This window comes from Crocuta crocuta, unplaced genomic scaffold (genome assembly GCF_008692635.1).
Source record: "Crocuta crocuta isolate KB4526 unplaced genomic scaffold, BGI_CrCroc_1.0 scaffold36, whole genome shotgun sequence".
NCBI classification, from domain to species: Eukaryota; Metazoa; Chordata; class Mammalia; order Carnivora; family Hyaenidae; genus Crocuta; species Crocuta crocuta.
The window spans coordinates 5,207,420-5,229,707 of NW_027532203.1; the positions used below are offsets into that span (position 1 = coordinate 5,207,420).

A 22,288-nucleotide genomic window follows, 5' to 3' on the forward strand; every position below is an offset into this window, starting at 1 on the left:
ATTCTAAAATTTAAAATACTTTTTTTTTTTTTTTTTTTTTTTTTGTTAAATAACATTTTTGAATACCGGCCCATCACTGTGGGTCAATTGCCCATGATAACATGAAAAGAACTCTCTTCAAAAAAAGTGGTATTCTCGGAAGCAAAAATGCTAACAGAATGTTGGGTTATATGATTGATTTAATTTTTATTTTGCTGTGCTTTGAAATGTGCCTATTCTATTATGTGTAATCTATCTTTATTTTTTTCCAGCCTTTTTCTCATGGTTCTCGTCATATCAGACATTATGGCTTTGGTAAGGCATTATTGAATATGCAGTATAAATAAGATGGAGAAGTTAAGTGCTGATTTAATTTAATCAGGAGAGATCTGAATGCATTTCTGTGCATGAAATCTTTAGATATTAAGTTATAAGTACTGGCATAATTTACACATATAAAGTACTTTCTTTATATGACTTGTGCAGGAAGGGTGTTCTTCTGAAACTATCAGAAGTCTTCCTACTTGATTTATTTCAATCTGTCACTTTATACCTAGTCTTCCATGGTGCATTGTGTCTGAAATGAACCTTGCGTAGGAAGTTAACAGAAAAAGCTAACTTTAGATTTAGGTAATACATCATTTTACTGCTTGAAATGTTGATTATTTTAACCCTTCTCTCAGATTGAGAAAAGGGAAGAAGGGAGGAAGGGGAGGAAGGAAGGAAAGAAGAAATAGAGCTTTTCAAGTGGGACGATGTTACTAAGTTGATGGCTCTCATAAGTGAGTTCTGGGTAAAGAGCTTGTAGGAGGTAAAGAGCCTCTCGCATGGAGTGTATTCACAAAAAGATCCTACTTTACGCCTGCAGGTTCAGGGGCTTCTCAACACTGCCCTCAGGTTTGATAATTTGCTACACGGATGTAACTCACTGAAAACTGTTCTATTCACAGTTATGGTTTATTATAGGAAAGGATACAGATGGAAGTGAGCCGGGGGGAGAAACTCAGAAGGCGGAGTCTAGGGAGGGAGCTCTGGTCCTCTTGTCCTTGTGGAGTCACGTGCCGACCAGGCTCACCAGGGCCTCCGTGTCACCGTTTAGTGGGGATCAGTCCCATTTCGTTCCCATGGCTGACCTCTCATGTCCAGCCCTTCTAGAGGCAGAACTGATACCACATGGCCCAAAGCCCCCAATATAAAATTGTCCAGTGGCTAAAGCCCCAGGCAAAATACACCCATCAGGCATGACATCTCGTGGGCCTAGATGTCACCCCCAAGTAACTGAAAGCAAAAGCCAGAATTCTCTTTGGGTGAAGTTAATTCTTCACTATACAACATCAGATGCTAGAACCGATCAGAGACACCAAGTAGGGTAACTTCCCAAATCAGATTCCTAGTCGCTTGATTTAGAGGAGAGCATTTTTGTGTTCTGTTGAACTGGATATTCAGTGTATTTCTGAAATTGATTACACATAATAATGCCAGGACAAATCAGCTTTCAGTTTGCTCACAACGTGGCAAATAAGCAAGACATGTTAACAGAAGGGAATTTAACTTCTGATTAATTTTATAAAGAGATTGCTTACAGCTTACAGCTGTTTGTGGCCTAGCTTCTGCTTACTTGACCTGCGTCATCTCCCACCGTGTTTCTCCACACCAGGCTCACGTTGGCCCTGGCACACTCTGCCCGCGCTCCTGGCGTCTCTGTAGGTTCCTCCCTCTCGCAGGAACATACTTCTCCTCTCATGTCCTCAGACTCCTCTCTCATCTGACTCTTACCTTTTACTTAGATCTGTAGACTTTTTATTGGGACAGCCTTCCTTTATACTCCATCTGGGGCATGTACTCCTTCCTCTGTGCTCCCATAATTGCCTGTGTTTTCCAGTGATAACACTCTTCTCACACACAGTCTCTCACACACACACACACACACACACACACACACACACACACACCCCTGATAGTTCGATTGAATTATTCACTGGATTATACACCTCCTGCAAGAGAGTTTATTTCTAGGACCTAACACACTGATTAGCACATAGTAAACCGCCAGTAAAATATTTGTTGATAAATGAATGATAATGGCTTTCTTTCACTGAAGGCTTTGATATTATTTAGTGTCTTTTATTAAAATTGGGGCATCTGGCTGGCTCAGTCAGTAGAGCCTGTGACTCTTGATCTTGGGGTCATGAGTTCAAGCCCCACACTGGGCATAGAGCTTACTGAAAAAAATTAAGTGAGTTATCTTTATTTCTAGTTATTCATAAATGTCACTTTTAATGTTCATTTGACTGAATGGTAATGCTACACCTTGCTCTCAGGCTTTTGCTCATTTTAGTCCAAGCAAAAATTCCTGGAAAGGGCATATTCTTCTAGATTCTAGTCAGATAATGATTATGAGAGGTCAGAAATCTGAAATCTGTAATCCAAAAACATTGTTTTTCAGCTGAATCAAAGTACCTTTGTTTTGATAGAGCCATATTTTGTTTTATTTTACAGCATTTTTTCTTCTTGGTCAAGGATTATGGCAGCTGGCTTGATATTGGAACAAGGTGCAGTATATATTCATGTACAGTAAAAACTAAATAACTTGATACCTTAGTAGAAGGTGCCAATTTGAGTTTTGAGGTAAGCATAACAAGTAGCGATTATTTTAAGCCTTTGAAAGTGAGACACATCTCTCGAGTTGTTGGCATTAGCACGTTAGCAAGCGTTTTCTTGGGGCAGTGTGAGGATAGATGGATCCCAGGGAAGGTGCAAGAGAAACTGCTTGAATCTGAGCAGGGTTTTCAGAGAAGGTCACTCCAGTCTGCGTATTCTCCCAAGCTGTCAGTCTCTTCAGAGAAATGACGCTACTCGGTTGCAAAATGAAGTTTATGTGGTGATTTCAATTGCATGTAGTCATTATCTGCCCCTTAGAATCTTTAATATGAGAACATGTAATGTGGGAAACGTACACCAGTGTTATTTAAAGTATAATCTGAGCCGAAAGTCCGTTTTTTCTTGGTTGTGATTTGACTGTGAACGATTGCTCTCATCTGTTACATTTCTTCTCTTTGAGAGAAAGCGGGGTTGGTCTTCTTGCCTTTTTGTTTTCAAATGCACTCTGAGACAGGATACATTTTTTATAGACTGGTTCTTTTTTTTAATGTTTATTTATTTTTGAGAGAGAGAAAGTGAGTGTGGGCACGAGTGGGGGAGGGTCAGAGATGGGGGAGAAAGAGAATCCCAAGCAGGCTCCACGCTGTCAGTGCAGAACCCGACTTGGAGCTCAAACCCACAAACCGTGAGATTGTGACCCGAACCAAGATCAAGAGTCGGACACTTAACTGACTGAGTCCCCCAGGCATCCCTGAGCCCCCCAGGCATCCCTAGACCGATTCTGTTTCATTCAGTCAACATTCATTTGGCACTTGTGTTGCTGGGAATTGTGTCGGTCTGGGTGAGACTGTGTTAGACCTTTTCTCCTCTCTTCCTGCGTCTTAGGCAGCTCACTCCTGGTACAGCCTCATTATTCATAGACCTATTTGCCTCCCTGCCTCATCTGATTGAATCTTTCATCCCATGTGTGCCAGGCACATAAAAGCTACTCCCTAGACCATTTTGGTTCCACTGCTCTGAAGCTTGAATGCTTAGGAAAAGTTGTGGCGTCTTCTCTCCAGCCCTCTGATCCCAAAGTGTCCGGACGAGATAATGTGTCAGAACATAGGCTTGAGACCAAGGCAACTAGGATTGAACAGTTTCTGCCACATTTTAGCTGAGAGACTATCGGCAAGGCTTAATCTCTCTAATCTCTCCTGCGTCTCATGTAGTCGCCTGAATATATTACTCCACGCAGAGAATTAGCACAGTGTCCGGCATCTAAAAAGCTTTAGTAAAGGCAACGATTAGTATTGATGTTATTCTGTAGTTCTGGTTTTCATCCTTCAGAGTGCTTCCTGTGTTTGACATACTTACCCTTACTCTCCAAAGTTTTCTTAATTTGTTTTAACTTTAGACACAGAATTTTGTTTGGAACATACTCTTGTAAAATATAGTGTTTTAGACGACTAAATTTTTATCTTTTTTGTTAATTTTTTTTTTTTTAGAAAGAGAGAGTGTGTGTGTCCTACCAGGAAGAAAAGGGCAGGGGGAGAGGAAGGATCTTAAGCAGGCTCTATGCTTAGCACACAGCGCAGTGCAGAGCTTGATCCCACAGCCCTGGGAATATGACCTGAGTCCAAACCGACTAAGCCACCCAGGTGCCCCTTTTTATCTTATTTTTAGTTGTGGTAAAATATAGATAATAAAATTTACCATCTTAATGTCTTTTAAGGGCACAGTTCAGCAGCATTAAGTACATTCACACTGTTGTGGGATTATCACCATCATCCATCTCCAGCACTGAGTTAGGGTGAGCCTGACTGCAGAAGAGAATGTGGGGACTTTGGGCGATGGAAAAGCTCTGTATCTTGAGTGATGATGGCCACTTGGGTGCAGTCAGTACTCTTCTTACCGACACTTAAAATGGTTCCAATTTCCTACATATAAATTATACCTTGAAATTGACTCAGAAGGAAAAGTAGAAGAAAAACTGGCTAATAGAAAACACATCTAAAATTGAAGTGAGTGGGTTATAGTCTAAGTAGGCTCCGTTCTCTTTCCTAGCAGGGACTGACTATATAATGTTTTAAATGAATGTATCAGTAAACAGCAACATAGAGATACTCATTGTGTTCAGGAGGTAAAGCCCCAGAAGACCTAGAAAGAGAAGTGACTAAAGCAGCCACAGGAAAGAGGACTATTGGTTTTCATTCTAAATCTTTCTCCACTATTTTGTGTTTGTAGTGCTGCATGTATAACTCTGATAAAATGAAAGGGAAATGGATACATGAAATGGGAGATCAGGAAGTAGAGTCATAAGTATAGACCACTCTTTCCAGCTCAGTAAGAAAGGAAAGGAGAGGGACTCCTGGGGGGCTCAGTCGCTTAAGCATCTGACTTGGCTCAGGTCATGATCTCACAATTCAGGGCTCAAGCCCTACGTTGGGCTCTGTGCTGAAAGCCTGGAGCCTGCCTCAGATTCTATGTCTCACTGTCCATCTGCCCTCCCCCACTCGCACTTTGTCTCTCTCAAAAATAAACAAACATTTAAAAAGTAAAAAATAAAAAAAATAAAAAAAGAAAGGAGAAACACGGGGCAGAAACCACATGGAATACCCTCACCTCTCTCTGAGATTTTGTTGTCATTTCATTTAGCTCATGAGTGTGAGGAATATCATAGTTGGAAGGGGTGGATGTCCCTAGATACGTCAATGCTAATTACCCTCTGTCAAAGCTGGGGTTCAGGAGCCGGTATGGGGGCCCAAATGGAGTAAGCTTGTTTATTGAGTAGAGTAGAGGCAGAGACTTACCCACAAGGTCAGAGCGTGGCCATGTACCGCAGCACTGCGTCCACATGCCCAGCAGTTGCTTATTTGAGATCAGAGTCCTGAAAGACCTGATGAAGGCAGTTTGGAGACCATGGAATCGGTTTACATGAGGTAAAAGGCAAAATAAGATAGAAGCTTGAACTTGAGTGGAAGGTCCAGGATGTCAGTCAAAGGATTGCCCCCAGTCACACCTGGGCTGCAAAATAACCAACATTTGTGCTCTGCTGCAGTGTTTACAGCGTCCGCCAACACCGTGTTTCATGTGATCTTTACCACAACACTGTCAAATAGATATTTTTCACAGTCTCTGTATCTACTGTCTTCATTCAAGAGATGAGGACATTGTGGCCCTACAGAGACTGTGACTTATGTGACTTGTAAAGATGGTTTCATGGGCCCGGGGACAGCACTTGACCAGCCATGGCTGTAGTGTGCCCACCACTCCTTGTCGCCTCTACTTGCGGTGAATTTCCGAAAGCCTTTGCTTTGTAGCTCTGCTACACTCTATGTTACAAGTGGCTTTGTGTCTGATCTTGTTTGTGATTGTTGCAAAGGAACCATTCACTGCAGAGTTTTGAGTACTGTACATTTAGGATTTGAAGGAGAAAGAAATATCGATGAGGAGGGAATGAGCCAAAAGCAGTTGAGTGTGTCCTTTGATGCACAAAAGTTTTTAATTTTTCCGTAGTCCAGTTTGTCTATTTTTGTTACCTGTGCTTGCTTGATCTTTTTTAAAAGAGGCCTTGAGCCACTGCAAAACTTGTACTTAACATCTACCATGACGTTCTTCCTGGCACTTGCATGGTACCTCGAGGCCTATTTCCTGCATTCCTGTACACAACCATCATGGGAATGAAGTGTTCATCAGAGCACAGAATAATTGCAGAAAGAGAGACTATTATAGATGCATAAGACAAACTTTGAGCATCATCCACACCAAGGGAAACAGAATGGTGCATTAGCACCTGCAGATCAGGGACTAGCCATGAGAAAAATATGTTAACTCTAGGTTTCACACTATAGTTTACTTACTATATTTGTTAAAATATTATGTAATTGATTAATGCCATACAGGGGAAAAACTGTGCTGTAGGAATATTTTGTGCTAATAGTATTTTTTTGTAATGGGAGCAGCCCTTCACATTCAGTGACCACATGTGCAGGTTTCCCTGGAATGGTCCAGGTTTATGTCTGTTGTCCTGGTATGGAGCATTAACATCCTGAGGGGATGGAAAGGTGATAAAGGCATAGGCAGTGAGTAAGGTAGGTTAAACCGCGTTCCATCTCAGTCTCGTGCTTTGCCCTCACAGATCTAACTCCCTTCGGTGAAGTGGGACACTTGCCCTGAGAGACTTCAGTTCTCTTCATCAGCCTAAAGGCAGTGAACAGTCTTTCATAAATTCCCCCCCACCAACATACACACACTCCCCTGGTTACCCCTTGCTCTGTGCTGCTTGTCTTCTTTGTCTCTTATTACAACTTCGAAAACATGCCCTCCTAAGGAAGATGGCTGCAGGGGGAGTGGGGGGTGGAAGGGGTTGGGATGGAGAAACAGACTGAAATCTGAGTTAGAGAAATCAGGCTTTCGTGTGGAATTACCCAGATTGGGGCTGCAGGGGGGTGATTTTGTTTTGCAGCTGCTCCTGTTGACGAGTTAGAATTCTGTGATCTTCTCTTTGCATGCTGGGTAGCAGTAGCAGCCTGCACTGCCTCGGTGAGCCGCGCGGCACAGGTCCTGGTGAGCAGGAGAGGTTCATGCCCCTTCATCGGTGTCAGATTTATTGCCAGGAAAGGGCTTGGATAATGGCTGGAAGATAGGCTTCAAGATTCAAAGCTAAAGCACCTTACAGTCAGGTTCACATATCAAAACCTCATTACTGTACTCTTTCCTGCATTCTGTTTGTGATAAAGTTGCATTTTAAGTTTTGGAGTTTGTAATGGTTCCTGTGTGAATGTATACATGAAAAGCTGAGATGTTTCTTATCATGTTGCAGATATTAATTAAACTTACTGGCAGTGTTTCCTTAACAGGACCCAGAGTTATTTGAATCGTGCTCCTGCAGTGGTTTCCCTTTGTGACTAATTTTACTTATAAACTCCTTTTTATTAGTAATACAGTTAATAACTTCAGCTGTGAGATGCCTGTTATACACAGGGATGCCAATTATACTCAAATGTCCTTACTAATTGATTGCTTTATGAGCGCGGAAAAAGTGAGACTGTCCCTGAATTCTCCAGAGGACTGGGAGCTCACCAGCCTCGCGGATGTGGTCTGTGTGTGTCTGTCATGGACATGGTGTCAGTGTGGTGATCGCAGTGGGTTTTCAAATAGGTTTGCCAGATTCCTCAGCACTTAGTTTCAGGTTAACAAACAAATAATAGTTTCTTTAAAAATAAAGATTGTAGGGGCACCGGGGTGACTCAGTTGGTTAAGTGTCCAACTCTTGATTTCGATTCAGGTCATGATCTAGCAGTTCGTGAGTTGGAGCCCTATATCCGGCTCTGCACCAAACAAAGCCTGCTTTTGCTATCCTCTCTCTCCTTCTCTCTCTGCCTCTTTCTCTCTCCCCCTCTCTCAAAATAAATGAAATTTTTCAAAACTTGAGAAAATAAAGATTGTATTGGGGCACCTGAGTGGCTCAGTTGATTTAAGTGCCTGACTCTTAATTTCGGCTCAGGTCGTGACCTCGCAGGTCATGAGCTCAAGCCGCACATCAGGCTGTGTACCTACAGTGGGCAGCCTGCTTTCAAGTCTGTCTGTCTGTCTCTCTAAATAAATAAATAAATAAACCTAACAAAAGTAAAGGTTGTGTTATTAGGCATGAGACAATATTTGTGTTTATGGGTATAGTCCAGTATGTTTCAAAATGCATCTTGTGAGCAGATTTTATCAGAATTAAATTGAGACTCTTACAGGAATGCACTGCAGCCACTGTGGTCCACTGAGCGTGTGGCTGTAAACTCCGTGCCTCTCTGCAGACCTTGTGGCATCAGGTGTTCTTTTAACAGCCATGTGAAAAAGATTCTGCCCAGGCTATAAAACCGAGCTCGGCTGACAGAGCTACAATTTTGTATTTTCTTCTTTTGATCTTTTATACTGTATCTTCATTCATAGCAAGTCATAAATTTTACAGAGTACTGCCTTTTATATGGTGTACTGAAAGAAGTACATTTTTTAAAACTAGGGAAAAAGTCCTTTGAGGTAATTTTCATAACTATAAAAACATATTTAAATTTATGTTCTAAGTCTATTTGGTGTGAAGTGAATAGAGTCAGCATCATCAGTCTAATTGGTTTGATTTGATAGTGGTGTCCATTGGGATTGTTTCCTGCGTGCACTGTTGTTATACTTTATTAAAATACAGATGACAGGTGCCTGAGTGGCTCAGTCAGGTAAGCATCCAACTTTGGCTAAGGTCATGAACTCTCAGTTCATGAGTTCACGCCCTGCGTCAGGCTCTGTGGAGACAGCTCAAAGCCTGGAGCCTGCTTCGGTTTCTGTGTCTTCCTTTCTCTCTGTCCCTTTCCAGCTTGCACTCTGTCTTTCACTTTCAAAAATAAAAAAAACATTTAAAAAGTTTTTTAAAAATACAGATGAAAACCGAAGTATCATTTCTCTTTAGATATAATGATAACTTCTTATGTTCAATACTATTTTAATATTCTAATTGTCATTAATAAGTGCTATAAAATATTTTTACTTTTATAATGAATACTAAGCTTTATTAAAATCAGTGATTCTCAAACTTGTCTTCTCCAGTCCATCCAACAGATTTGACCTGCTTCTACTGCCCATTATCCTGATTGAAAAGTACAGTCAACCTTTTCTCTGCCACCCCTTGTACAGGCGGCACAGGCCCCTGGTGATTCTGTACACCTTCCACACAGACACCCTGTCCGTCTACCATCACACAGTACGCCCTGAGAATTGCTGATTTAAGTGATTTCAGAATAGTCCAGGGGAGAGCGTGGGAGCAGCTAAGCTCATTTCCAGTTGAAGTTGAATGCTTCTGTAACTCCGGTGTGCGGAGATGATCCAAGCCCTGGAATTCCTTATGGCTCAATTGCATGAAGGTCATGACCTTCACAACTATTTCCTGCCAATAATGTTAGCTTAATTGAGCCCAAAGTTTGTGATTTCAGGCCACTCTGAGGAGATAAGTGATCTATAAAATACCTCTTATAAATAGACTTCCACTAAATTTGAGGATAGTCGCCTATCTACTGGTGTTATGAAACTTATCTTGTTAAGAAATCAAGTCATATTTAATATTATTCATTTTCAAGTAGTTTAGGGGCACCTGGGTGGCTCCATCAGCTAAGTGTCCAACTCTTGATTTTGACTCAGGTCATGATCTCATGGCTTGTGGGATGGAGCTCCAAGTGGGGCTCCACGCTCTTAGCCCGTTCACGCACACACTCCCTCCCTCCCTCTCTCTCAAAATAACTAAGCTTTTTTAAAAAATTAAAATATTAAAAAGTATTTACAATAATTTAAAGTACTAAAAGGGATAAAAGGTCTAAAAACGCAAAATCTGGGAGACAGTAGCTTTACTTAGAGATTCACAAAGAAATGGGTCCTTTTCCCTTTGTTTATTTAGATTCCTTGACTAAAATATTTACTTCCCTGAATTTGAATTTGGGTAACATCTGGGCGGAGTGGGGGTTGCTGGTACTTCTAACTTCTGTCAGCGCACAGGATGGCGTGCTCTAAAATGCCAAAATACTTCACCTGGACAACTGGGGAGTCTGTGGGTGTTATTCAGAGGGAGCAAGAATTAGAGGCGGAAAATTACCTTTGTTTCTAAAAGCTGGATTTTGAAATTCTGTTTCTTTTGGTGACAAAGACGCAGGCACTGCCAGTACCAATCAGACATTTTCATAACATATTGCAGTTGTTGGAGAGATCTCAAAATATTGTTTATGTTCATCACTACTTCTGTAACAGATTTGGCTTTTTTACCATTTTGATACCTGTTTCAAGAACATCAGGGTACCTGGCTGGCTCAGTTCAAAGAGCATGTGACTCTTGGTCTCAGGGTGGTAAGTTGGGTGTAGAGAGTACAAAAAGTAAATAAATAAATAAATTTAAAAACCATCATTGGTATCTTTTGTAGTTCTGTGTATCTTATGTATACATCTAGAAACATTATTTAGAGAGATCTCCTGCTCTTTCCCATGTGTGTTGTGTGTGCCTGTAACATGTTTCTTTTCCTCCTCCTGTAGCATCAGCCACTACGTGATTGTCATGTCCATGACCATCGTTCTGGTGTTTCTCAATGGCCTGGCCCACCTGCTCACGACAAAGAAACTCAAACTCTGTGGCAAACCCAAAAGCCACCTCATATGATGTTGCCCAAGCCATCGTTCAACATCTGGATACTGCTTCCCATTCTCCTTTTAAACTAAACTCTTATCAAGGATTCAGTAGGAAAGTGGACATTGATATACAGCATCTTCTGCTCCTATAGAGAGGATTACATGCAGAATTCCGAGTTTACAGGTTTTCTGGAATAAAGGAGCTTCCATTTTCTTGAGTTTCTGGATATGTGAAATACTGGTTCTGTCTGTGGAAGAGCATCGTAGACTTTCTCCCTTTTCAGTTTCTTCCTTTAGCTCCACTCCTGTCACTGAAATTTCAGGGCACTTGGAGCCATCGGTCAGCACCCGCAGCGGCCAGTAGATGCGGCTGAGGGCGCGCTCCCGTGGGGCCGGCGCTGCTCGCATTCACAGCCAGCGCGGGCTGAGCTCTGAGCTCGGAGGAGGTCACCAGGCGGCACCATAAATATTTGTCCGCGCTCAGCCTCGGTTTTGCAAGGAGTGATAATGCTAGAAGGAGAATCGGGATCTGTTCCTTACTGAAGCTTCAGTAGAAACCGCGCTGGCAGGTGTTTCCCTCTTCCCTCCGTGTGCAACACCACTGTCTTCTTAGTGCTGTTTCCAGGGTTTTCACAGTGCACCAGCCAGGTGCAGGTTGGCCTCCCTCCCCTCCCCCATTTCTGGGTTCCCATTGGAATTTCTGGAGATAGAAAGGTAGAAAATACTTGGTATTTGTGTCTGATTCAGGGGAAAAATGTTAAAGGATTAACTTTTCATTGTAGACTCAGTATCTGTTACCCCCATAGCTTTTATCACATATCATTTCAACAGAATCCTTTAAGTCAATGGTTAAACTTTATGACAATATCATAGGAATCAGTGTTAAAATTGCTTATCTTTCTGGTTGGAAGATTCTAGCCCAAAGCCCTAGAGTCCTTTCACTAAATTTAAACGTCCCATTTGTAAACTAATTATAATGGACAAAATATTTTGAGAGTAATTTTATTTGGATTTTTCATTAAGTGACCTTTATACATCACTGTAGGGCTGGCCTTCTGCCCATCGTGTGCCAGCAGATTTTGGCTGATGCTAAGCTTTGCTAATCTGAGTCCCATTTAAAAAAAAATTGTTTTAGGGGCTCCTGGGTGGCTCAGTCAGTTAAGTATCCGACTTCAGCTCAGGTCATGATCTCACAGTCTATGGGTTTGAACCCTGCATCGGGCTCTGTGCTCATAGCTCAGAGCCTGGATCCTGCTTCAGATTCTGTGTCTCCCTCTGTCTCTGCCTCTCCCCCACTCACATTCTGTCTCTCTCTCAAAATAAAATAAAGACATAAAAATACATTTAAAATTTTTAAAAAATAAATTAAAAAAATGCTTTTGAATTAAATTATAGCATAACAAATTCACATTAATGACAAAGAAGCCCCCTACAAAATACTATATTTTTTAAATTGGCAGGTGAGTGAACAAATACAATTTAGAAGATTCAAAAATCGGTTTGGCAAAACACGCTTTCTTAGTTTCTGCTTATGATGAAGTGTGGTACTAATTTGTTTGTGGTAGCACTTCCTGGTGTAGCGGCGATGGCGCTCTAGGAGATTTCAGCATAAGACCACATGCACCATCAGTCTTGCATATAAAATCTTGCTGGACAACTGAGCAGCTGCTGTAACAGATGATGGTATTGGAAGATACGGAGCCCCTGAACTTTCACGTTGTCTCCGGATTTCTAGTCTCACCCTCCATCTTTTCCCAGATTTCCGCACAGAGGAATTAATGAATATTTTATTATGGCATTGTGGAAGGTGTTCAGTGATTTGCCTTTATTTTGCTCTTCGAAGCACATCTTCATGTTGTTCTGAGTCAGGTGAGCTGACACAACAGGGATGTGCACTTGCAACCGCAGCCTCGCGTCGTCGCACTGTTGTCTGGACCCCTCAGACTCATTGGGGAACAGAGTTTGCTAGACAGGCCTTTTCCGTTGTGCATCTTATCAAATATATTAAAGTGTTTTGAAATGCATATTTTTATATTGAATAACAGAAAAAATAAATACTATTTATATGTATTTCTGTTTAAGGCATTTACTTTTTCATTCTGACTATTAATACCAGATTTCCAAATCAGACTTAAGACGTTTGCTGGTTAGCATTTGCTAAAATTAGGAATTGCTATAGGAATTAAAGGGGGCATATCAGGCGGAGAAAATACTGAACGAAAGAGCCAAGGTATGTCATGTGGACTATGAACAAACCTTGGAGGATACTCTAAGGATTTAGGAAACTAACTGCAGTCTATCCATAAGGAGCCAATGTTTTCGTTCTCTGTATTATTATATTTAGTGTGCACTATTTAGAACACAAAATGCTTTTTTAGTTTTTAGGAAAATAATGTTATAAATGCTAATATGTTTTCATAATAATTCCCTCAAAATGACCTAACAATGACAGAGCTGGTCTACATACATACGTAGGGAACCTATTTATCACTCACAATATTGCTTCTCATGAAAAACTCATTCCAAATTTCAGCCAACTCAGATATTAGGAACCTGTATGCCTACCCTCCCACCCCCCTACTTTTACAGTGTTGTTCCAGACCAGGACTCCCTTGCTCCTCCACCTTTGATACATACCCGTGCCATGAAAAATGTAATTTCTGATGGAACTGGCCCAGGGGCAGGAAGGTGGCAGCTGAGGGGGCGGGGCCTGTCTCCAGAGGGGGCACCAGCTCTCCTGGGGAGAACCTGGTGAGCTCCCATATCTACCCTGGACATCAGCTGGTCAAGAGGGCTGAAGAGAGTGAGCTAAATTGACTCAGTCATTTGGAGCGGAGCCCCCTTTGGGCTGTTCCAAGGACTCCTTTAAGGGACCAGAGAGAACTTTGTAATTTCTCACCTTTCCAGAGCCATTCTTTATATACTGATGTTTTCTCGTCCTCTGTAAAGTGCTTTGAAGTCGGGGTGGTTATGGTACGTGGTTTCAGTACTATGGTAACACGTAGCATTTTCACATTTCTGCATCAGCATGGTATGTAAAAAAAAGGTAGATGAGATTTCTGCACTGTGTACAGTACAGAATAACTCACTCTATAGCAAGGGCATTTGAGAAAATGTATCCTACTTACTAATTTCCTCAGAGACACAAACATATCACAAGTGTTTCTCAACTCGAACTGCAGTTATTTATTTGCCACATAGCATTTCTCAAAGTACGTCCCCTAGAACATCGGTCACTTAGGATACAAACAGACATCATAATAAAAAGGGTTCCCTGACCAAATATATTTGAGAAGCATTTAGCTGAACAAAGTTAAATAGGTGTATTTATCGTAGTACTTAGGGAATTTAACTTAGTCTACGCATTATGAAGGGAGAAAGATCACAGTATTCCAGCAGTTTCCACTTGCTTGGCTGCAGACCCTATCTTAAAGTCTCCCTTCCAACTGGTAAGCATACTTTATAAATGTTGTCGTATACTTTCACACTTAAAACCTCAACTTGTCACACTGTTTTGGGGTGTTATATGTTTAATTGAATCTGTTTTTCTGAGATTTTAACCCCTAGCATGGGAAAACTTTAAAATGTACTAGCAATTTGGGGTGCCTGGGTGGCTCAGTTGGTTAAGAATTCCAACTCTGGATTTCAGGTCAGGTCATGATTTCACGGGTTCGTGAGTTCGAGCCCCGCGTTGGGCTTTGTGCTGGCAATGTGGAGCCTGCTTAGGATTCTCTCTCTCCTCTCTCTGCCCCTCCCCTGCTTGTGCTCTCTCTCTCTTTCAAAATAAATACACTTAAAAAGTGTACTAGAAATTCTACCTGCTTCTGTATAAATTATGCCTTTCATATTCTTTCATGTGGGACTCTTCAGTAGTACCACGTGGCCTCCAGTTCATCACAGATCATCAGATGGCCCTGATAGAATTTGGACTAAGTCTTTATGCCTTATAGTTTATAGCTTTACCAGAAAAATAAATTCATAGCAAATATTGGCTTCTTTTCTTGTGATTTGCCTACAGAAGGCAATTACTAGTTGAAGTTTTATGCCTTCCTTGGTTTTTCTGTTTTAGTTATTTCTCTCTTGCCCTGTTTTCTCTCTTCTCTACTCATGTCACTGCTCTCTCTCAGCCATGTTAGAACCTGGTGTGTGTACAAATAATGGATTTTCTTCATGAATCCATTCCCATCAGTTCTTCTGTGCAGTGTAGATACAATGTGAGCTTGTGGTGCTCAGCTGTGCCCATGTCTGCTTGGGCCTTCTCTCCTCTGGGGTAAATTTGCCTCCATTGCCAACCATGAATCTCTGACAGGAGCCAAATGGTTTTTTATGACTCTTCCCTCACCATAGTTGACAAATTTAGAGGTGCACATCTGACCCAATCTGGGCCAATCTGGGTCCTTCGCAAGATTTTCAAGCTAGAAAGGAGAGAAAATTTCTAAGATGCCAAGTTCAGGAGCTACTGATGGTTAGGTTGGCTTGAAATACTCTAGATACTAATAGGAGACCTTCCATCATGTGCTCATCTGACAAAAAGGGATTATTTTTACTGTGATTGCTAAGGATAGTGCGTAAGGACGAGCCCAAAGCTCCACTTAAAATGTTGATCTTTGTGTATTCTTTTGACCTTACACTTTCTAGATCGGAAGTCAGTGGGACAGAAAGTTTCCGTGATGCTCTTCACAGGCTTCTGTGGCTCTGCCCTCTGCTGCCCAACTTCCCCTTGTTCCAGCCATCCTGTAACCCTTCCCATTCATTTCCAAAAAGACTTTGTCTGTATCTCCTGTGACTTGCATCCAAGAGCGTTAATTGTGCATGCCTTGAATGTGTTTGTAAATGTATCTCTTCAGTGTTTAGTCCAATTTCTAATTATGGCTTTTTAAAAACTTATAAAATTTACAAAGTGCCAGGCACTGTTTAAATCGTTTACAGATACTAAACTATTTAATCCTCATAACAACCCTGTGAAGTAGATATAATGATACCATTTTACAGATGGGAAAACTGAAACACAGGGTGACTTATATAAAGATCCCGCAAGTAGTGTAAGACTGGTTGGCTTTGCTTTTACATTTTAAACAGGCAGCTGCTGCCAAAACATCGCATCCCAGAATCTGCATGGGAGCATTTGTAGATTTTTGCTTCTGAAAGCAAAGTCACTGGATCCAAGCAGGTGATCCCAAAACTGGACTCTGCAGTTGTGTGTGTGTGTGTGTGTGTGTGTGTGTAATCAAGTGTAAACAGCACAATTAAGAAAACACACTTTTGAAGTTACCTACATGAATGTGATTGGCCTGTGGGACGCTTGCACCAGATTCTTAACATCTGAGGCATATGCCAGCTGTCTTCCAAATGGTATATAAAGCAAAAGGAGCAAGTTTCTTCAGTTTTATTTAATTAGCATTAAAATAAGAAAGGAAATATTTGCTATTTTCAAGCACTTGAAGTTTTGTAAAGACCTGAAAGTCCAGATCATGCTTAGTGTAGTGGGTCGAATTGTGGCCGCTGGAAAGATTATGTCCACACCCTAACCCTTAGGTGCTGTGAATGTGACCTTATTTAGAGAAATGGTCACTGCAGGTATAATTAAGGATTTTGAGATGAAATCACCCTGGATTACCAGGGGTGGGGATGGGGGGCAAAAATCCAATAACAAGTACCCTTGTGATAGAAGAAATGACTTGAATGAAGATAGACTCAGTGATGTGGCCACAAAGCAAGAAAGGCCAAGAGTCACCAGAAGCTGAAAAAGCCAGGACGGATCTTCCCTTCGGGCTTTCAGAAGGAGGATGGCCCTCCCAGCCACCTTGATTTACAACTTCTGGCTTCCAGAACTATGAGAGAATAAATTTTCATTGTTTTAAGCCACACAGTTGGTGATAATTGGTTATGGCATCCCTAGGAAATGAATCTATATGTGGAATTAAGCTTTACAGAATCAGACTGAATCACAACATTTACATGGCCAACTCATAAAATTTACTGGATCACGAGTTTGAGGACCACAGTTCACCCTAAAACGTGGTTATAAAGATATCAGCACAGAAACCTAAAGGTGGAGTTAATTACTCTTTAATGTCAAGATTGCTGATGATTTTTGCTGGAACATTTCAGCCATATTTTTCTGGAAGTAGTGAAGAGATCCTTAGACTTTCTATTTCCCTTCAATATTTTTGGTATTTATGCATCTGGATTCAGTTGAAACCAGAAAGTTGAAAGCTTGTCATAAATCTGGTCATCTTTCAAGCCTTTGCCCTTGGGCTTACTTGAGAAGAGCCTTCACCCTCCTTAACGCCGTGGCATCCATGACCTAATCCAGAATGCAGGAGGGAGTTTTCCCACAGAAGCCCTGTGCACAAATCCTCTCCATCTTGATCCAGATTTGGCGTGAACTAGACCTGCCACCGCAGGCCCCATGACAGGGCCTGGCACCATCATAGGAACAGTCCCTGGACCTCAGAATGGAGCCTTCAAGTGGTGTTTCCTTTGTTAAGCCACGAGTTATGTGTAATGTCAACTGACATTCCGGTTTATAAGATCTTATGTCAGCGTGATGGCTGGAGCTGCTGTTCTTAATGCTTCCGGGGCCTCAGAGCCTGCCACACTCAGTGGGGCCTGAGATGGGAGAGAAACGAGGTGAGAGGGCCCATTAGCCAGCCCCTGGATCTCTGCATTGGAGAACCTGTGTGGTCCGAGGTTTACTGGTTCCTTTATTTTATGTGGGGGGCCTGCTCCTCCATGAGGTGGACAGAGCTGGTGTGGCCTGGTTGGCGTTACGAGTTTGGCCTAGTGCAGTGAGGCTTTGATGCACACTGCAGATGCGTGTGATCCTGTTGTGCCCGATTTGCGAGTCCGCAGAGACCACCAAGGAGCTGACACTGATGCAAGTACAAAAGGGTCTTTATTACAAGCTTGAGCAGGGGCTCACCCGCCTGCCAGTGTAGTGGCAGCAAGGTGAAGCCCAGAACAAGAGTGAGCAGGGTTTTTATGGGGTAAGGGACAGGGGTGTTACAGTGCACACGTTGTACGTATGACATCATTACATAAGCTCCAATTACAATTGTACAGCACCCAACGTAATAGTTTTGACTATTCAGTATCTGTGAGGTGTCCGTTACTTTTGGCAGGGACCCAGTCATGACCTTTGAGTATCTTTTGAAAGTGACTAATTATGAGGTGAGCTCAAAGGGCCTACCTGGGGTTTAGGCAAGTGGTGAGTAATTGGTTTATTTGTCTGCAGTTCCCAGCCTTGACTCAGACCACAGAAATGTTTAGCTGATCTGAGAGCGGTCCGAGGGTGGCTTTAGCCTTGAACAATCTGAGGCTTTTTCTGGAACTGGGGCTACATGTAGCCCGAGGTTGCTCTGAATGGAGGCCTTAATCTCAAAATGACGTTACTTAGGCTCTTCAACCCCAGTAGCTGCTTTAGATGCAGTTCTGTCAAAGGCTAGTCAGTGTCTCCTGGAGAGAACTGTCTGCTCGCTCTCCTCATTTCTGGTGACCCAACTCCCAGCCATTACTGTTGCTTTTCTGATTGGCAATTGGAGGTTCTGGCCTTCCTCCTGAATAGATCCTGGGTTGTAGTGGTCACCAGTACTAAATACTAAATTCAGCTTTTTCAGATTGAGCCAGTTCACCTGACTGTCAACAGAGCAAAAGCGCTCTCCTTCAAGACAAAAAAGGTTTTCTTCCTTTCATGCATCCGTCTGCCTGACCATTCTTCCATTCACTCCAGCACCCCTGGATCTCCCTACCAAAAGCTTTCCTTGAGTCCTTGTATGTCAGCTCTGAGGTTGGGTGAAGGAACCAGAGATGGTTAAAATCCAAAACTGACTTTACAATCCCATTCTCAGGCTTTGCAGGTGGACGGAAAAGCTAGCAGGAGTAAGATTTAAAAAAAAAAAAAAAAAAAAAGAGGGAAGGATCAAAGGTGTTCTCTGGATAGGTTTACCCAGGAAGGCAGAAAAAATGAAAAGTGGTATAAAGCCATCAGAAACATGGAACAAATCTGGGGCACCTGGGTGGCTGGGTTGGTTAAGCTTCCAATTCTTAATTTCAGTTCAAGCCATGATCTCAGCGTTGGTGAGATCGAGCCCCATGTTGAGCTCTGCATTGACAGTTCGGAGCCTGACTGGGATTCTTTCTCTCCCCCTCTCTTTCTGCACCTCCCCTGTCCATATGTGTGCTTTCTCTCTCTCTTTGTCTTTCAAAATAAATAAACAAACATAAAAAGAAAGAAAGAAACATGAAACAGATCTTCCACCAATGCCTCTTACTGCCCCCTTCGGGTCTCAATCAGAATCGTGTTACTGCCTGGGAGAGCTCCAGGGAGGAAGATGTAGAAGGCTCATGGTAATGACTCACCAAAGTCACCAGCAACCTCCACATGGCCGCATCACTGGCGTGCCCAAGTCTGTGTTGTGTTTGAATTTTCCATAGTTTTTGCTCGTGGCCACCATTTTATAGCCTTACAGTGTCTGTGCTACATTTCACACGGAGACACGATGGTGCTCATCTCCTGATTCTACACACAAACACGTTGAATTGCTTTCAGCGAATCAGGGTGATGTTGCTATTTACAAAGACGATTTTTCCTTTTTCCCTCTGACAGCAACTTCCTTCCTAGTGAGGCAAACCTCAAACCTTGGCTTTGTTAGATCCATATTCTAAGGAGCTAAGAAAACAGAATTGGGCGGTTGCTATGCGAGGAACAGTAACACGTCTTGCTTGGAAAACTCTAGCAATCTTGATCTACACGAAAATGTAGATCATTTTCGAAATGGCACTTTGTTCAGAGTTGTTATCCTTTACTGCCCAGTGCTTTTCAGTTTGAATAATTAGAATCACAGTACGGACAAGATGGAGTAGAAACTTGCTCTTAAAAGTTTAAGCAGAAAATTCCCGAAAATTTGCCAAGAAGACTATTTTTGCCAGTTACTGCCACCTAAACTGTGGCATTTCCTTCAACTAAAATGTTTTCAAAGCCTTTTAATTTCTTCTGTTTCTTTTTAGAGTAGATGGTCGAAATGGCCCAAGCCTGTCAAGATGGTTTGACTTGTTTCAGAATTGCTGACACCTTGGAAAGATGGGTAAATGGCTCCGGATAAAGTCAGTGGGGTCCACCTCTTACACTGCTGCTCTTGCAGGCTTTTGCTATAACCAGTGGGCAAGGAAAGACCTCCCCTAGGAGGGTCAGGTATACAAAGGCCTGAAACACCTTTCAACTGTCAGGCATTCTTTTTTTTTTTTTTTTTCTGAGAGAGAGAGAGAGCACATGAGCAAGTCAGAGAGAGAGGGAGACACAGAATCTGAAACAGGCTCCAGGCTCTGAGCTGGCTGTCAGCACAGAGCCCGACACGGGGCTCGAACCCACAAACCATGAGATCATGACCTGAGCCGAAGTCGGATGCTTATCCAACTGAGCCACCCAGGCGCCCCAACTGTCAGGTATTCTTATCCTCGTCATCACTGTTACGAGGGACAGCAGGGGAGAGAGTTGGATGTGACTTTGCCGAGATCTGTCTGTGGATCGTAGAATCCAGTGCCAGCAACAGCCCGGCTGCAGGAGAGCACAGTTTCAGCAAGGATATTGGAATTTAATATATGCTGTTGTGGAGGCGAAAGTGCATTTAAATAAAAATAAGTGTTTATCATCTTGGTGTCTTTTTAAAAGCTCATCCCTCAGGGGACAGCTCCTTCCCAAACCACCCTGATTTGCACATTGGCTGCTGTTCCGGTTTCACACTTGGTCTGTGATGACAAGTGTCACCTCCTCCCTTCTCTGGCAACTTGTGATGTGTCCGTCAGGTCCCCAGAGCAGATCCACTCTGGGGTGTCTTTTCACAGGATGGCACTGGAGGGAAGCATGTGCGTACATTGTGAAGAAATACCAGACATCATACTTTACGTTATGGTTATTACCCAAGACATTTTTAAAGTAGATCACTCTCCAGTTTGAAAGGTTTGGCTTTTTTAAGGGGGCCTGCAGGCTGCTATTTTTCTTGGCTCTTCTGCCCGTATCAGAATAATTTGTCTTTGGTTAGTTCTTGGGGCGGCGGAGTCTGTACTAAACAGACACAGAATGAGACTTTTCACTTGCTTTTGAAATTCAGGGGGAGCTAAGTGTATGCTGTTCTTTAGAGTTTATAATCCTTCAGCTGCCCAGATCTTTTGATTTTCTGCCTACTTTTTATTTATTTTTTGAGAAAGATAGTGAGTGGGGTAGGGGCAGAGAAAGAGGGGGAGACCGAGAATCCTAAGCAGGCTCTGCACTATCAGAAGAGAGCCCGATGCGGGGCTCAAATTCACAAACCGTGAGATCGTGACCTGAGCTGAAACCAAGAGTGCGTGCTGATTTTCTGCCTACTTTTAAGTAATCTCTTGAAAAGGGATAAAATAGCATTAAACTATATTCTGTCATTTACATCTCAATATTCACATTTCTGGAACTGAGAATACTATTTTGAACATGTCCCAGACCTATGTAGGCTCCAGTATTTGCTCAGTCCTGCAGCATCTTGGATCAGCCTCATGGAGTCTTGTCCTACGATGAGTAGCCTGCTATTTAGCCAGAGACTCCAGGGGACCCCTCTCTGTAGATATCTGGGAGTCTCCCTGCATGGCTACCTTCTCTATGTACCTTGCCCTGCACTTTCAGACTGTCTTACTAGTCCAAACTTCCAGTGTCTTTCTCTTCAGCTCCGCAAGAGCACTGCACTCTGTTTGGCTTCTTCCTTGTGCCATAGTCTAGAAAGCGCCTGCAGAAAGGGTATCACGGGACTCATCTCTTAGGGATCACAGACTTGTGCTGCCTTTTAACTAACTTCTGAAAACTGTAATTCCACATATTTTGTCTAGTGACATAGTTGTTTATGTAGAAGAGCTAGTCCAGTACCAGTTAATCGGCCATGGACAGAAGCAGAAGCCCAAGTGCACTGTAATGAGGAATTTCCTTTAGAAAGGCAGGTCAGGGAGGGTTCCCTAAGGAACAGATAGATGATGAAGAGGGTATCAAGTTGTGGAGCCGTGGGTCGCCTGGCTTCCTGAAGGGGGGACTTCTTTTGCCTCCTAACTGGTTCCTCTGAGATGAAGGGGGAAAAAGGAGCTATTTCGATAAATTTAAAGACAATTTGCTTTGTTTTTGGCTTTCAGCAAAATCATGAAGTTGAATGTGTCTAGAGCTAGTTCCCGGTAAGGTCCCCTAGCTGTTCACAGTCAGGATGAGATATTTTCTTAAACTATGTGTTCTGTTAGTCCAAAAAGTAAAAACTTTAATGTGCTTAGTGAAACGTCTTGAAGGAACATTCAAATTTGAAAATGATGTTCGTCTCTGGCAAAAAGGAGACTTAAGCCCTCCAATCACTAAATACTCCAGTTAGCGCCAGGCTCTCCCTTTGTGTCAAGCGGGGAGTTGACTGGGTTCAGGGATTCACTGCGCCCACTATGACTGCCACTCTGGGCCAGGTCCTTGACTCCTCTGGGCTCTGTGTGTGTGTGTGTGTGTGTGTGTGTGTTTTCTTCTATAAATCAAGGGGTTAGACTAGCTTCTTTCTGGCTTTAAGACAATGAGGAGAGGCTTTTAT

At 42.5% G+C, this 22,288-nt stretch overlaps 1 protein-coding gene across 4 annotated transcripts in view; it reads left to right on the forward strand.

Annotated features, from left to right (window-relative positions):
- PIGN (phosphatidylinositol glycan anchor biosynthesis class N) overlaps nucleotides 1–10,936 on the forward strand; it is a 102,643-nt gene extending 91,707 nt beyond the window's left edge. For 3 of the 4 annotated variants that reach the window (XM_077777634.1, XM_077777633.1, XM_077777632.1), the window contains 3 exons: nucleotides 252–294; nucleotides 2,479–2,531; nucleotides 10,617–10,936. In XM_077777634.1, coding sequence (XP_077633760.1) covers nucleotides 252–294; nucleotides 2,479–2,531; nucleotides 10,617–10,740 — 220 coding nt within the window. In that variant the 3' untranslated portion in view covers nucleotides 10,741–10,936. The remainder of the gene's footprint in view (nucleotides 1–251; nucleotides 295–2,478; nucleotides 2,532–10,616) is intronic. The other variant, XM_077777635.1, reaches the window with a different exon arrangement.
- The last annotated feature ends 11,352 nt before the right edge of the window (nucleotides 10,937–22,288 follow it).